This window comes from Dufourea novaeangliae, unplaced genomic scaffold (assembly GCF_001272555.1).
Source record: "Dufourea novaeangliae isolate 0120121106 unplaced genomic scaffold, ASM127255v1 scaffold69, whole genome shotgun sequence".
Taxonomy (NCBI): Eukaryota; Metazoa; Arthropoda; class Insecta; order Hymenoptera; family Halictidae; genus Dufourea; species Dufourea novaeangliae.
In genome coordinates, this window is record NW_015373949.1 from 826,068 (window position 1) to 843,927 (window position 17,860).

The 17,860-nt window shown below is 39.6% G+C and overlaps 1 protein-coding gene across 1 annotated transcript in view; it reads right to left on the reverse strand.

The window, feature by feature from the left end:
• Positions 1 to 5,869: 5,869 nt before the first annotated feature.
• Positions 5,870 to 17,860, reverse strand: part of LOC107186136 (discoidin domain-containing receptor 2-like) — a 53,757-nt gene continuing 41,766 nt past the window's right edge. Inside the window, exons 4-8 of the mRNA XM_015573948.1 lie at positions 16,644 to 17,099; positions 9,588 to 9,795; positions 8,404 to 8,952; positions 7,988 to 8,085; positions 5,870 to 6,037 (exon numbers count right to left, since the gene is read on the reverse strand). Coding sequence (XP_015429434.1) covers positions 5,870 to 6,037; positions 7,988 to 8,085; positions 8,404 to 8,952; positions 9,588 to 9,795; positions 16,644 to 17,099 — 1,479 coding nt within the window. The remainder of the gene's footprint in view (positions 6,038 to 7,987; positions 8,086 to 8,403; positions 8,953 to 9,587; positions 9,796 to 16,643; positions 17,100 to 17,860) is intronic.

Genomic DNA, 17,860 nt, shown 5'->3' on the forward strand with positions numbered 1-17,860 from the left:
CCCCGAGAGTATGAAAGAAAAACAACGCGTCAAAGCTGTTTTTATTTAAATAAAATGTAATAACTGAAATGCTTTTTAATGTTCGTCGTATTTACTATTAGTAGGTATAAAATGATCCCCGGGGATCATTTTATACACATACATTACAAACTGATCCTTAAGTATGCCACCAAAGAAATGTGAATAAAAAATATAATTGATCACGTAGCTAAATTTTATTTAACTTACCAAAGCTACTTTACTTCTATTTAAATAATGAGATTTTGTATTTTTTTTATAAATTACGCCTTAAAGGGATCGTTTTAGACACCTTTCCCCTACTCTGTCACCCCTAAAAATTAATACAATTTGAAACAAGACCAACAGCGTCTATTAACTAAACGTATATACTTTCGACGGTTTATGACTTAAAAAACGAAATAAAGTGTGTCTGGCTACGTACGGCCTTTTTCACTGTGACAGTCACGCGTTAACAGTGAGCTGTTCATGACCTACTTTAGCGCCTCGACAAGACAATCATGGTAATTAGTTGGCTATATGATCAAAATCCCTTGAGTAATATTTTGATGAAAGTCAGCAACGTGTTATTTCAACAAATAATGGGTGTCTAGCTTGAGTTACGAACTCGGGAATGGTGATGGAGCTTCAATACCCTTGTTTTAAAATTTTTAAGAACAATCTTAAAAATTTGTATTTCTAATACCGAGGTAACTTAATAATTTTTATTCCAGAGTTACCTTAGACTACCTCAAGACTATAAAAGATTAAAAAATCCAGAATATTTTAAAAGTCTTCGATGTCTTCAAATTCGATACTGTTTGCACTTAAAAGTCGTGAATACTTTCAGTCACAAAACGCTTACAACAACGATTTTTCGATGTCAAACGTTATGAAAAAGTTTCAGTTCTGTGAACAGCACTCACTAGTATAACAGATTAATAAGAGGGGGTTTTGACTATGGTGGGGAGAGTGGCCTTGAGCGTCCAATTCACTTCCGTCCGACTATAGGGACCACAAACATGCCGGAATCGTCATCGAGTCTCTTCTCAGAATGATGGCAAAGAACCTTGAAGCAACCGTTCGCTCATCAGTCCGCCGCTGTATTATTTCTTAAAAAGATAGTCGTTTGCACGTGATATTTCGTTCTCGTTCCTTTTCGTTTCGTTAACGTGAAATCGAGGAATTAAAAAATTGTAGAAAAAGGAAACGACGATTATTATTGCGACGAAGTTATTATTTGCTCACAGTGCCCCCCAACTTAAGGCGCTTGAAAGGTATGAAATAGTGTGTACGTGTTAGTGTGTGTGTGTGTGTGTCTGAAAGAGGAAGTGTATTGTGTGTACGTGTCACGAGGTCCCTAACGGTTATATTTACACTCGAAGCACTCGAAGCTGTCACTCTTACGGTTTACTTTTAACAGTCTACGTGACAACGATATCGACGATTAAACACTAAATATACAGTAGTTAAGTTTTCCGATCGTTGTAGATGGCTACGCGTGGTGGTGTTTCCTCTGTACGCCTAAGAAAAAGAAAACGGGAACATTGTACCCCCGCGTGTAATAGCTCCTGCGTGTAGAACGCGTTTTCGAGCTTCGAATGGACGACAAATGAAATCATACTTTGACACTATACAAGACATATATGTATATACTTAACGACAGATTTTAAATCAGAATCGCTTGAAGCACCGTACGATCTATGTAAAACGAAAATAGACATGGGGAATAAGTCGTGCGTCGAAAAACAAGTTCAACGGAAAAAATGATTTCTCGTCGAAGCTCGCGTTGAACAAGCGCGCGACCCTTCGACGCGTGTTTCTTGTCCCTCTGACCATCGAGCTAGGTTCCCGTTCGTCCCCACCCACGTCGCTTCGTTTTATTATTATTAAATTTGCTTAGTATATCACAATGTGGTCGATTTCCCCCCCAGCGCGGCGTGTAACACGTTCCATTTCATCTATCCCTCTCCCCCCAACCCCCATTTTGCTCGCGTCTACGTACACATGTATTTAATTATTGTTGTCACCATCCCTGTATTGTCGATTCCTTACGTCGGCTAATCTCTCGATTCTCCTCGTTGCATGAAGGCGATGTCGGTAAGTGATAGAGAAATAAAGTCGGGCTTATTACAATATATCATTATATCATATGCTTAAAATCCGCCGATAATAATACGTATTACCTTCTGTGTTCCATTCTTTTCATGTATATATATACATATATATATTTATAATATATATATTTTTTTTTCTTCTCGTTCTTATACAAATATATATATGTATATACATATATATCGCATATATACGCGTGTATGTATACATATACGTATATGAATTAAAGATTCGTTACGGGGGCGCCTATATGCTGCGATAATAAATAATACGTCGAATGCGAATGCACGCGCGCGTGCGCGCACATGCGTGCTACTCGGGGTTACTCAATTATTTACTTGACAGTCAGTCTTGTGTGAGGCTGGATCGAAGCTCGCTAACGTATCACCCTACCACCCACGAATTTTTATTCGATCATTAATAACGCTTGATATATTATATATCATTGAGCATTCCCATGTTGGTTCAAGTTTCCAGGCTCTTCGAACGCGATCGTGAACCTCCATTCGAACGATTGTACGATCAGTCGGCGATCAATTAACGAGACCAATTCGATCCAGTGCAGTCATCGGATAAATATAACCATATAATACAAAAAGAAAAACAGAAAGGAAGCGGTTCGCGTGTCCATTGTTTCTTTCATCGTGTTTCACCACGGTATTCGGATCGATAGCGAGCTCGATCCGGTTGCACATGCGCGACGAACAGACGAAACCATTAAACCATTAAGCTTCTTCTGGAAATCCGTTCGGTTCGCGCGGTTTCCTTATCGCGGGCCAGGCGTTTTTGCGCGCGGTTCCCAGCGCGTAGTCGCGCGCGCCAGCTAGTTACGCGCCGCGGGGAAGAATTGTGGCAGTGAGACGGAAAAACGTATCGTGGCAGCACGCGAGCCCCGGTGTGTGCGTGTACGGTATCAACGAAAAATATGACTCTTTTTTTTTCGGTTGGGCGAAGGCGGGCTCCAGAAGCCTGTAATTCACCCGAGGCACGGAATTTAAGAGAGAGTTGAAATATAAGTTTTTTTTTCTTCTCCTTTAACGTCTCGGATGGGAAATGTCTGCGAGAAATATATACAGGGTGCTCGCCTTTATTAACATCTGGTATTTATGAATGTCGACGAGATCAGGTGCAAAGCTCATTTCGCGTGGAAGATGTGATGCTTTCGATCAATTTTTAACAACTGTAATATACTCCGAATTATGAAGGGGACTCCGTTTCGGTTTCTTAGCGAGAAGCTGCGTGGCGTTGAAGATTCCGTTTCTGGTGTGTACCCACTAAGCTCCTCTAAATCGCCGTTTTTGTCTATTGTAGCAAAACTGCAGCTTCTCAATAAGAGGGATTACCGTCACCATCATGGTTAAGGGGTCATGCTCAGTCAGAAATTTTCAAAAAATTTTTCACTTTCTACATTTTCTTGAAGCACATCTCGAGAATATTCTGGGTAAGTTTCAAGGTACTCCAATTAAAAATGACAGAGTTACGGGCGGTAAAAAATAAACATTTGATATGAGTGTAAGCTTGACTTGATACTTTAAACGCGTTTTTCTCGAAACTACATTTTTCAAATCGGTGATCAATATTTCTCGAAAACTACTGTGTCAATTTACATGAAACCTTTTGCGTCTTATTTCAAATCAAAAAAACTTGTCCTTGAACGAAGAATTTTTTTTTAATCGACCAAAAACGAGTGACTTTTTAGGTAAAAATCGCACTTTTTCAGGAAAATGTCCGCCATTTTGTTCCTAATCAATATTTCGAAAAACCCCACGTTCAAGGACAAGATTGGTTCTTCCATTACATAAAGCTTACTGAATTTTTAATTTCAGATGAACCGTTACGAAGTTTCAGTGATCACGGCAGATCACTTTTTGTGAAGAGACATCCGGGAGATCGCTCACCATTTATTTGCTAATAAATATTTTTAAATAAAAAAAATTATTTTCTAATCTAGAAACTGTAATCTTTGAAACACAAATACATTTTTTTGAAAAAGGTGTTATAGTTTTTGAAAAAAAAATTCCCAAACAACACTCTTTTTTCGGCCTCCTAACTGAGCATGACCCCTTAAGGAGTCATTAAGAATTGATGAAGTTCTGTATATTTTTTGTAGAAAGAACCTGATATGATCTTTTCTTCTTTTTTAATCCTCGGTGGACAAACTTGGTCGTTTATACCCGAACCTAATATTTTCTACTGTTTTAGGTTCTCAAAATATCTGAGAAAATTCTGGAATACTTATCACAGTCTCTACTACATTATACAATCATTCGTTAAATCAAATGTTTAAAACTTTTTGCAATGGAAATAGAAATTCAGAGGAGAGTCCATAAAAAGTGAAATTTCCTTTGGATCATCAACGACCAACATTGCCTATGAATAGTTAAGAAAACAGCTATGAAGTACTTTCATACATGACTAGAATAATCATATTTCCCATATTGTGTAACTTATCTTCAATTTCTCACACGAATAATGAAAATTATACTTTTATGTGTGAAAACAAGATCCTAAAAGAAAGGGTAAATAAAAACACATCGAGTAGGTTTAGGGCGCGGTGGAGCTGACTACCTAGCTTAGTATCAAAAAAAAATTATTTAAGGTTAGATAAACCACCTAGTCAATTGAGTCGCAAGCTGATTAATCAAATGATTCTCTGTGTGATGTTGTACTTGTTTTACTAGCTTTGTTCTCTCAATCGGCTGAATAGCCTCCTAAGCCTGCACGCTATGGTTTTACTCCAAGAACACCCTGTATAGAACGAAAAAAAGTAAAAATAAAATTTCCGTGAAAGAAGTTCGGAATAATTTTTGAACATATTTATGATCGACACCGTACACGTTCGATCCCTTAGATTTTAGATCGAAGCTCCGAGACCGCCTATTCTTGACTACACGTATAAAAAACCGATGGATTGCTTTACGCGCCAGCGGAATCGCGGCTAATATTCTTGGTTCGTGGTCGTGCGCACACCCTGTTTGCTCGGTAAAAAACTGGCAGAAAATAGAAATCGTAGAGGAGAGATATCGTCGCGGTCGGAGCGTTCGACGACATCAAGGATCGTGAACAGGGCGCCTTCGAACGTTCTGTATGCCGTTTGGACCGAATTTCCAGAAGAGAGCCGGACAGTGCTATCGCGGCGGCGTCATTAAACTGATATGCCAATTGTAGTTACAACTCCGGTTCACGCGTTCGCCTACCTACACGGTGGAAGTAGGTTAAGTCATTTCGAGCACGATACTCGAGGTTCCGAACCAGCAGTTAGATAGGTATATGTATATAGTATACCTCGGAAAGTGCACCAATGGCAGTGCTCGTCTCGAGGAAAGATGTCGATGGAATCAACTGCGTCGAACATCGATTTCGCTATACGACCTAATTGGGTGCTTGTGGAAATATAAACGCGGGGAACGAGCCGCGTGTCGAGCGTTTCTCATCGCGATCGGTGCAGTCGATTCAATGTTGTGTATCCTCGTGTAGTCTTCTTCATCTTCCCTCTTCAATTACTGTTGTTTTTTTTTCGATAGATTTAATACAATTTAAATTGGGATATTTACAGAATCGTGGAATTATCGTGATGGCTGAGACCTCGTTGTTCATGATAGAATGGTGTACAGAACGCAAAGATGATTCGCGAAGGGTATATGGATGCTGAAGGGTCGTAATCTATGTCGTGTGTGACCTCTCTCTACGTCGTGTACGAGACTGTATCGTACCTTCGATCCGCGTTGCAGTCCGCATGGAATGCTGGGGACGTTCCTTACGCGTATCTGTGCAACGAGTGCTCGCGACGCTTGCTTCCCCTGCGATCACGCTCGCAGACTGGCTCCGGGCTCGGTGGATTCGAGTACGTCAGATTGCTGGATCCTCGCGGGGGCGGCGCGCACATTGGTGGTGGCGGCGGAGGGAAAAAGCTCTGCAAGCACGCCTAACGCAACAGAAATGAAGAGAATGAAACGTATTGCTTTTGGGCATTTATAGTACATTTGAGTCTACAGACACGATGTAATATAAGGGACAAATACAGTTTAAATGTTTGGTTTTTCAGTTTTATATAATGTAACAAAACAACCACTTAAGGAAACAAAATTCTGTTTAACTGTCCGGAGGTCGCGTTTGATCTGACAGATTTTAAAAATGAGAGTTTAAAAATGGAAGTGTAGATGAAAACGATATTATTGAATTACGTTCATGAAATTCAAGAGATTTCTAGCCACAAGACCGAAGCTGAAAACGGAGATATCGAGTATTTTTTTATGGAGAAGTATAAAACTTTAAAACTGAGAGGAGAGCCTATAAGTAGTTTTCAATTGACTTCATTTCTCGGATACACTGCGACCTTTCGAAGATTAATTGCGATTTTGGTAGGTTAATCTATGAGAATAAATTTGTAGCGACATCCACAGTTTAATTATACGAGGGAAATGATTCTTAGTTTAAATTGTTCATTCTGGTTCTCAGAACTGTGGTTGGACTATGATTATAACCAGTACATTTGAAATGATTAATTTTTGGTTATGATAACTTCATGAAAAAATTGTTTTATTAAATATTTACAAAGCGTGTTGACTGTATAATAATTTGCACCTATTATGTATATTATGGCAATGTACTTTAAAACATTGACGCAATAACCTACAGTACTGCAATAACTTCAAGTGATATTTATACATTAAACCTTCATTTTTTTTATTATTACGAGTTTAAAGAATAAATGTATTAACTTTAATTAATAATTTGAACAAATTTGTCGTCACATTGATACTTCGTAAATATCAGACATAAATAACATAAACAACGAACAAGTTGCGTATTTATTATGGTACATACTGTCAGTAGAATAGTATTGAAAAAAAAACACCACGCAAATAATAAAAATTAGTAAAACATTTCTTAGCAAATGAGAATATATCATCAAATTTGAAGATAAAATTTAGGGTAAATAATATGTAAATTCTGTATAAAAATCCATCCAAGTATAGCGGAGATTGTAAGCTTTAAAACGCATTTTATTCCACGTCGATACGTCAATCGGTTTTCCAGATACAGGGCTCTAAAGTTTTCCCTTATGACTGTATAGAACTATAGAATATGAATGACGACAAGGAAGTGCAGTAAGCGCGTCTTCCGCGTAAAAGTGTAACAGTATAGTAGTAAGCGTACTCCTAATTGTAAAAAAAAACGTTGACCCAGTTTTCCCCATTGACCCTTGCGCAGGTAGCAAACTTCGGTCAGCGGACAGTGAGTCGTGCGACCGAGAGGTTAGACTGTGCGAATGAGAAAGCAATAGCATTGAAAATTATGCTTCGCTTTAAACGACAATATTTCAGCAAGGAAATGTATCGACGTGAAACAAAAATCACTTTAAAGGGAAAACTTTCGTACTTCTAATACTCTTAGCAATGATAAACTTACTGTGTTAAAGGACGTAATTTTTATTATAAATCAAATGTACTTTATTTGATACTACTGTAGTTCGATTTAATTTTTGTCATATTTAATTATGACGTTTATTTAGGCTAAATAAGTTTTACATTGAATAAGAGCGTGATTATATGTATAGTACAAGAACTTTTACGTACTTATACTAAGTATATTGTGTCATACAAAAGTATATTTATCTATAATTTTGTTATAGTTATGACCTAATTACTTTGCAAATGGACAATTCTTTATTTTCAGTTCCTTTCAAATTTCTGTTATGAAATGGATATCGTTTCAACCAGCCTGCCATAAATTGAATAAAAATAGTCAATCAAAGTCCCACTACAGTTACGTATGAAATGCAATTGTGTTATAAACTTAAGGTGTTTCATATGTATTTATGAAAGTTACTAAATGTAATAACAAGAAGTAGCTACCGTTAGCGAACATTTACCTTCGCGCTACCCCTTGATGATGACTTCGAGAACACGCTGTCCTGGTCGCTGCTTACACTAGGCACAGGCATTGGTACTGCGTAATCGTAAGTGGCATCTGCGAACGAGACAACATTGTTTCCTATTTAATTACACACCGCAACCAACGAAGTAATCAACATTTCAAAGCAATGACTAAAAAAACCCCCAAATAGAAGTTTAAAACAGGAGATCTCAAAATTTTCTACATTTACTCTATCAACAGAAACTGCAATTAAAAAATATATTATTACCTACTACTATTGAAAAAATCACCGATCAATAATACTCTTAACAACAAAATACAGAATTTCGCTCCAAAAGTTCAACGACTGCATGGAAAGACAAAAATTGCCCAAACTCAAAATCCAGATCTCGTCTGATTAATCACACTTACCAGACTGTTCGACGCTGTCATGAAGATCCTTATTGTCTATAACAACAGTACTGTATCCGTAATAAGCTGCGTGGGGTGGTTCCCGATACTTCTCGTGGAACGGCTCCTGGTATTCGTCCAGCCTGACGTCGCCCAGCAGACGATCGTTCAGATCGCGGGGCAAGGTCGTCAGTTTGGTCCCACCGTACCGATCGTCCAGTTCCTCGACTCTGTAGGTCATCAACGACGGGTCCTTCTCCGTGGTGCCGTACGCGGACTCCGGGGACAGGTGTTGATGATTGCCCGATGGTATCGCGCTCTTCGCGCCCAACGGGCTGGCGAAGTTCTTCCTTTGCCTGTGTCGCGAGACAATCAGGAAGATCGCGACAGCCAGAAGGAGGATCACGGCGGTTAGAACGCCGATGATCACTGCCATGTAAGTCGGGTCGTCCTGCTTTACGACCGGCACTTCCGCCTGAAGTGGATTGTCACGCGCTGATATTCGATCCCGCAATCTCGGCGCTTCGGTAGTGGGCGGCGCTTCCGGGGTGAAGTTGCCGTGAGCGACGTCTGCAACAGGGAATCGCGAATCCTTCCTCATCTCGAAACGTGTTTGTAATTCTAGGTGGGGTTGTGCTATACTTTTTGTACAACGAGGTTAAAAGTTTTGACGTTTTTAGATTAACTATGAGGTGTAGCAATAAGTAATTCTCTATTGGATGACGAGATTAGCATTCCTATTGGTGATAATCAAGGATTCATATTGTTTCATTTATTATTGTTCATTATAGTTGTTCGGTCAAACGTCAGAATAATATTTTTGTTATAAAATATTTGGATTATTCCTGGGAAATTGTAGATTATTTAGGGCTACACCCAATATTTTAAAGTTATTGGTATTTTACACGAGTGCTGGTATTTTAAGTGTATTGCCGATTAATCTAAGTAGTATTCTTTTAACAAGATAATAATAGAATTTAGATTCGGTGTATATATTTTCCCGGAAATTCTTATAAAATTGGTGTTGCGATCAGTGAAAAATTATGGATTCTTACTTTCTACATGAATAAATATTAAACGTGAACAGTAATATATTAATAATTAATATTGAAAATCTCTTTACTCCCATTTATATAACGATACGACTTGAGGAATAGATGGGTCGTTAACAAACAAACAAGATTGATAAAGAATAGAATACTCACCAGAGTCGAAGGTGACCTCGCTGATCATGATCCATCTGGAGGCGAAGCTTAACCTCAGCTTGACAAACTTCCCGATCCGATGGTGTAGCTTGACGGAGATATTTCTCGAGTGCTCGAAGATCCTGTCCTCCATGTACGAGTACACGATCGGGTCGCCGGTGTAGTAACGGCCACCGACGCTGAACATTATACTCGCTTCGGAGAACACCTGTGGACAAGCAAAGAGACGCCACGTTCTTTATCTTTCTCCTTGTTTCAGGTAAAAGATGTCTCTAATAGCATACAATCAATTGGTAACAGTATACGTTACTCCTGTGTCAGGTTATCGTTGGGATCATGTTATATTATCTCGCTACATCTCACTTTAATACCATTCAGATCTTGATGAACTGCTGTTACAAGAACTTCATAGTTGCGTATTATTTTTATACCGATACTTTCGAATCCATCAAGTGTCTGTATTTGTCCATTTTTTCGCGTGTACTCGACTGACAAATGGTAAAAATGATTTTACTCTCGAGACTGTAAAGTAGCGTCCTCGGTGAAGCAACAACGAGGAACTTTTTGTGGATGTTCCATTTTTTCTGAAAAAGTCACCGCTTGTTGCCGAATGTTTCACTAAGTTTCTTCGTGTTTCTGTTGCTGGCAAGAAAAGTGAAACGAAACCCAACCGATCCTCGGATTATGTTCCTTCAGTATGGACATAGCTTAACACGTTCGCAACGATCGGATTATTTCGAAAACGTTCGTTACAAGCTACTCTAGGTATCCATCATTCTCTTCAGTGGAATATTCTTACCTTCTTGGTCACATAGTAAAAAGACAAAAACCAAAGATAATGAATAACGTGAAATATAAGTGAATATTACAAAACATATTCGGCTTTCATCAAATAAAGTATGCTGATTTATTGTTAGAAATTAGAGTGTCGACATATTTAACACCTGGTAGCGAACGCTATGTATATGTATATTCATATAAGGGCTTCTTTAGCCAACGTCAATTGACCTAATCGCGTGTATCTTCGGAAAAAAAGATAGATCGTGCCAACCACGAAGGACGTGCGATCATCGTAGAGTCAGGCCCAGGCCTCCGAGCAAGATAGTTCATTGTAATCGCATTAATTAATAAAACTCTCCCTTATAGGATAGAACATTCGTGAACAGGATCTCTAATGTCTATGCGCATGGAACACGTCGCAGGGAAGCCACGTGAACGCGCGCAGCACACGAGAAGGTTATATTCCGGACAGTAAAATTAAGCTGCTCATTGTGTAGACTAAACATGATATACCGGCTAATATTCAACATTAATTATATGTATAAATCAGTATCTTACGGCGTGAGTGCGCGGTTGGAGCCCATGGGAGCCGCGGGTATCTGCGCTAAGGAGCGAGCGTGGATATTAATACATCTCCGCGATTCCTATCCCACAAATACATACACACCGGCGATTTATTACGGATATAACGAGCAACTTTATAGAGGCAACACTACGGTTGACATCGACGATTTTGATAATTGCTAGCCAGCCCGTGGCTGGTGCGTTTCCAGCGGCACGAAGGCCGCGCGGAATGCTAATTCCACTCCCGTGGAAAGCGTAAAACAGTCGCGCCGCGGAGAATACCAGCCCGGAACCTGAAGAGTGGGAAAGCTCCGGTAGAGGTTGACGCGCCAAGGCGAGTTCGAGCGAGCCAGAGGAAGAGGAACAGATAGAAACAGGAAGAAAGAGAGAGAGAGAGAGGAGGGATAGAGAGACGATGGAAGAAGGCGGAGAGCTTGGAAACGGAGATTACAAAGCTGAGATTATCTAACTCTCTTAGCCCCCGAAGACGAACGCAACGAGGACGCGTGTATGGATTTTCAAGGGAGTTGAACGTCGAAACCCGCTGAAGCTCCTCGACGACGACGGTCGTCGAGAGTATGAGGAAGCCGAAGAAGACGAAGTGGCGGCCACGAAGCCGATGGTGGGGAGAGGCCATGCACGGGGAGACGAGGAGCGAAACTGGCGATGCTTTGAAGTGCTGTCTTTCAGAAGACGTGTCCTATCCGCGCGAGCGGGCGCTTGTTAATAGGAGGGAACGTTTAGGGGTGGCTGCTACCACCTCAACGTCTCTCACCCCTTCTGCTTCGGAGCTTCATACCTCAGCCATAGACTGCCGACTTGCCAGACTGTCGGTATTGTATTTGAATACGTGGCGTATCTGCTCCTCCTGGCTCGTTGCTCGCCACCATTGTGCGTATTGACTAGAGAAAGAGAAAGTACCGCCTAACCGAGACCGTTCCTCTTGCTCCCCGACGTTCCCTTCCTGTCTTCCACGAATCTTCCTTCCTTCCTTCCTTCGTAGCCTTCTCATCCTACTCCAGCTCGAGTCGATGCAGCGCCGTTTCTGCTGCCCTTGCCTCATTCGCCACCTCCTCTCGTTCTCCACCTCTCCGAGGCTCGCCATCTTGCCCGGTCGGGGGCATACAATCGAGCCCCGAGCTGGGTAATGAGGCGCTCCATTCAAATAAATCTTGATACCGGCGTGGAGAGTGTTTCGAGGCCCATTATATAGAGATTCGCCCATCAACCGACGTCGCCCCGGAAAATCCACCATTTTCTGCCGGAGGACGGCCAACCTCGCGATCCCGCGGATCATTGTGAATAGGTCGAAGAATGCGGGGTGTAGGGACGTTGTGGACTTATGACTTTCGATTGCCACATTTTTTACTTCGTTCAACGGTAATTTCTTTTTCGAACTGGTTGCGGGGTGGCTTGTTAGGTTGAGTTTTATATTAGAATTGGTGATTGGTAATGTGAAATGCAAAGTTCGAGATCCTACGGACTACTGTATAATTTCAAAGAGTTTATACGCTTTCAGGACTTGAAAGTTATAATTCGACTGTGTATTCCAATTATGGATGGATTTGCAACAGTCAAAGTTAAATAGAAACTTATGTTTATGACACGGGATTTTATTCGAGTCTCAGTAGGATTGTTAATAAATTTTATTAATTTCCTAACTTACTTTGTTCTGCAATCTTGCGTATACTATGCAGGAATTATGTAAATATGTATAATATGTAGTTATAATGGACGAATAGTTCGTTACATACAACTCTAAAGACAATCTATTGATAAAATTTGAGAAAATGTAGAAACATGTGCATTCGAATTATACTTTGAATTTAGTATATCATATAAAAATGTACATGGATCTGATTTATAATGTATTTACATACAAGTTGGATAGCTAACCTCCTGACTCACTAAAGGCCCTAACTGATAAATGCGACCAAGCTGCTGTCCTCAAAGGTAAATGAATCAGTAAATGTGACTGATTCAAGTAGTGGTTCAGGTCTAAGGGAAAATGCAAAAGTTACAAAACAATCACTGTATTGAAATCGCTCTATGGAAGTTGAGGGGTATTGGTTCAAGATAGCTTCCAGATAGTACGTACGTATCAAAAATTATTTTTAAATATCTCGTTAATTGTTAGGTTTAAGACGTATGAAGGTCAACACATTTTTATTCATAATTTGATAGTCTATCGATTTTTGGAACAAAAAATAGGTTATTCCGTTTAAAAAATCGAAGTGACCTTGAAATCTCTAAAATGCCTCCATTCACAAAAAAGTACATACATTATAAGATGTGCCTCTTAAGTTCCATGCCTCAAAATTTTCATAAAGTGTACCATTAAGTCATTATTCGAGGTTCACAATGTAGTCGAGACACCCTGTATGCATACAATTAACGAAAAATCTACAATCAAAGCCTTACTCTAACAAAGGAAGGATTTCAGGTGTTCACCTTCGATTGCTTTGGCTTTCTAATGTTATAGACTATAGACGACGGAAAAGTATAACAAATACGTGTTTTTCTTTACTTTAGCCCATTTTCATATTTAAGGATGAAACTTCCCTTCAAAGTTCGTAAGAAGAGATACAAAAGTTCCTACTGTTAGTTTATAAAATATTATAACACTACGTTGAATAAAACTTATCTAACACAAATTTAATTCCTATATTTGTATTTCTAAATCGCTCTTCAGTAACATGTTCACGTCAGTTTGCGAAGTAGTCCTAACATACTTGTTGTATCCGCTTATAAAGACAGTTTGTTACTGAAATTTCCATTATGCATTTCACTTACACTTGCCAGTATCCCACACATAAACAAAAAGTTCATAAAAATGACTAAATCTATAAAAAGAATAAAAACCGACTGAGAAAGGTCCGACAACATTCCAGCATGTAATAATAAACCAGCAAAATAATATTAACAGAATTTCAAAAAAGCGGAGACAGAGTAAAAAATTTAATCTACTTAAAAACAACCAAAGACTAACCATCAACATCGTACCTTCTGAAACCTCAGCGCATAATTTTTCATCGAAACGCTCTCTTGAAAAAAAAACAAAAAAAGTCACCGAGAATCCAAGTTGCTCAGATTCCGCAGGAAGGGTCAGAGCGGCAAGAAATTCCATTTCTTAAAAGCCGTTTGTTTCCCCGTGGATTGTTTGTTGTCCTGAGCCCCTTTCGCTGCTCGATTACGGAACAGAGGTCTGGCCGAGGGTAATGAGGGGGTTCCCATTGAAATAAATCTTGATACCGGTGGCGGGGCCATTATATAGAAATTCGTGGCCGGAAGCGCTGGCAGGGGGGGGGGGGGAGAAGGGATTTTCCAACAAACGGCCAACACCCACCATTGCCCTGACATTCACCCTAGGGTGGCCGCAACCGTTGTTGCCACCCTGTAAAATCGCGCTTCTCCAGAACCAGGTCTCGTTTCTTCCCTTTCTATCTCTTTCTTTTCATTCGTTCCAGGCGAACCTAGGGGCTAACCGTTGTTGCGCCTCGTTACCCATCCTACGTTTCAACCTTGACTCCGACGTGAAACTGGATTTCACAGCGTACACCATCGTCCCCCACCCATTCCCCACTTTTTTTTCGCCCTTCTCTCCTAGTCGCGGATTAAAGGCTGGTGCGAGAATCTTCTTCGCGGGGGTTTCGCCACGACTCTCTGTCTCGCATTTTTTCACTTTATCTGTATTCTGCCCCGTTGTCCCGTACCCAACCTCACCAACCCTATTTTTTTTTTTGTATCGCAGCTCGCGCCGAAGTCTCACCGCTGCAGGCGCTTCCAATTTCCTCCCTGTTGCGGACGCGCGTGTCTATCTACATACACACCTTGGTTTTTCCGCGCGTTCCCGGTGAAATGAAATCCTCCGCGATTCGGTGAACGATCACGGAGGAAATTTGAAAATAATGCGTTGCCGGATCCCTGTACCAAGCGTGGACGAGAGAAGATTACGAGAGGGGAAATTCTATCGTTTACTGGATATCCGTGGCAGGGGACGAAGTCGAAGTGTTCGATTAAAATTGGAGCGATCGATAAACGAAAGTACAGTAAATGATCGATGAGTGTTTGAAGGCTCCTCGGCATTGTCATGGAGAGGTGCCCAGGTGTAATGCTGACTTTTTAATGAGGTTTAGCACAGTGATAGAGCTTGGAATTTTCAAGCCAATAATATTTGTTTCAATCGCAAATGGCAATCAGTTTATGAAATATTTAATGTTCAGGGCTTTTGATGTACCAATTAACGCGGGGAAATATTTTGGTTTTTGTTTTTATTATGATATGAGTGAGTTTGTGAAATTGGTGGTGTAATAACAGGGATTGGTAGGGAATAGGAGCATTTCTACCGGATGGTAACAGACGTAGAGCGTGACTTCGAGTCTGCATGTTGGTTGAATGTAAGTTACGTGACTGTTCCCCGGGCCAAAAATCTGCCCGAGGGTTCGCTCGTGGGGATACGAAGATCACGACCCGTGAACGTTGGGGAAGGCTCTGGTTTCTCGTACCGTATCCCCCTCCTCATCCCGATGTCTCATCCGTTTGCTCCACCGTCCAAATCACGACGCGAAATCGACCTGGCTGCGGGTTACCCGCCAAACTTCGTTACCCGCCAATAATCGCTGAATCAGAGGTGAAACTTTCTAGCCTGCACCGGCACGAATAGAGGACTGAAGTAGCGTAAAATACTATGAAGAAATAATTGATGGATTTACATTACAAATGACTAAATATTATTTTTCTTAATTAATACAATAAAAGTATGTCCTTCGATATCCTTGATATACAGATCTATGGGTATAGTCTCCTGAAATGTTGCCTTATATTTAATATTCAGATCTATGGATACCTATATTCTGTCTGAAATATTGTCAAACATAGGTGTACGTCTGTACCACAAAGTTTCGTTATCCTATTACAAACAGACTGAAATTTCAGTTGTGTGACTTCTATTGTATTTACATATTTTTTCTGGAAAATTTTATTTAAAGATTCATTTAAATTTCCATTCATTAAATTGATTATGTAATTTTTTGTTATGTTTCCTTTGAAGTCTGAGTTTATTTGGAGTAACCCTTCAGTATGCTCCAACTTGTGATTCGATGAATTTCACCATTTACTATATTATAATGAATTGTAATATAGTATAATTTTAAGGAAGATACGTTTCTTCTTTTACTTCATATCTTTCTATGATTTCATTAAACGCGTACAGTATTTCAGTGTTTAGTACAAGAAACATATATTATTATCAGTAATGTCATTACCATTGGAATCACTGTGTAATTTGAGTATAATAGAATCTTTCCCGTTAAACAAAACAAGGCTAAATAACTGCATGCGTTAAAAAGTTACTTATAAGTTGAAATTATCAACTTATAAAACTAGAAGACAGTTCATCATTTCATGTGATTCTAATATATAAAAGTCGATAAGCAATTCCAACGTTACAGCCAGATGTGTATTTTTAACACTAGAACTACCGATGGTAAACGCATATCTATTATTTCGATCGGACAATAAACATAACAAACTTTTAGTAATTTACAAATTTATAAATTAACTAATTTCTTCACTTTCATATAGTACTAAAAGTTGCAAAAGATCTAAGAAAATATAAATAAAAGTGTACTAACATTTTGACTTGTTTGGTAGTTCCAGTGTTAATATCATAGTTCAACCTAATCTTCTATCGTGAATTTGACATGAACTCACCTGTACATCCTTAGTGAACTGATTGTTGCAGTAGATGTGTACAGCGGAGAACTCCCTGACGTGGTCGAACTCGAATTTAATCTCGAGGGGATGACCGGACCTGGTGTCGTTCCTCCAACCGACCCAACCCTGACCCCGGTCGTAATCGTAATAACCCATCTTGAAGTTATCCGGTCCGATTTTGCCGTCGGTCAGCTGCCCCAAGCCACGAAGAAGCTGGCCGTCCCAGTAACCGTCGTAAGTCGCGTCAAAGAACTCCCAGTTACCGCGTTTGTCCCCCTGCGGCATCGAGTACGACACGATACCGTCGTTCCATGGGCAACCGTACAGTTCCACTCGCATGCAAACGGTGCGTCGATGGTAACTGTACGGCAAGAAACGGACTTTGCTCGCCCACATCGGTGGCTCCAACTCGTGCTTCGATTCCAGGTAGGTATTCGTGTTCCCTTTGATCACCTGCGACAGATAATATGGAAACGTTTATGAAATACTTGATAGAATTAATCAGTTTATAAGTATTATCGTGCTCTATTAATTTTTGATAAATTTTGATTCTGTTAAATCCTTATGTTAAGAAATACATATACTTTATTGAAGGATTTAGTACTTTGATTGGTATATTGAGTAATTTTTAGTTTACCTATGGAGTTCTATTCATTTGAGATGTCTATCGGTAATTTTACAGTTACTTCAATGGATTCAGGTCTTATTAAATTGAGATGTATCGAAGATTTCGTTAGATTTTATAACAGAAATAGAAATTGATTAAAATAATGATCAGTTAGTGTCTGTTTAATTTGCGGTAACCTAATATTCCAACGCGTTGAATTCACGATGAATCATAATACATTATCATTATACATGACATTATAGCACTATGTATCATTTTACACGACTAATCAAGCTTCATCGAAACAGGACCTATGTAGAATCTTCGTTTATTTATAATCTCGTAAAATGAAGCACTTTAAACGAAATATACAATGTAAATTACGGATAACATGATCCATATCTTCTTCATTTTATAACATACTGTAATATTGCACTGACAATCGCGTTTCTGTTATTTGTAGGCTTAAAGTCGCCTGAGCTCTTGCACGTGGAAATATTCTACGAATAAGTCATTTAGGCAATATGTTCGAACGAATCGATAATTCATTCGAGTATTTAATTCTGCAATCTACAATTGCCATTTTTCACCTTGTCGAAGGAGAGCT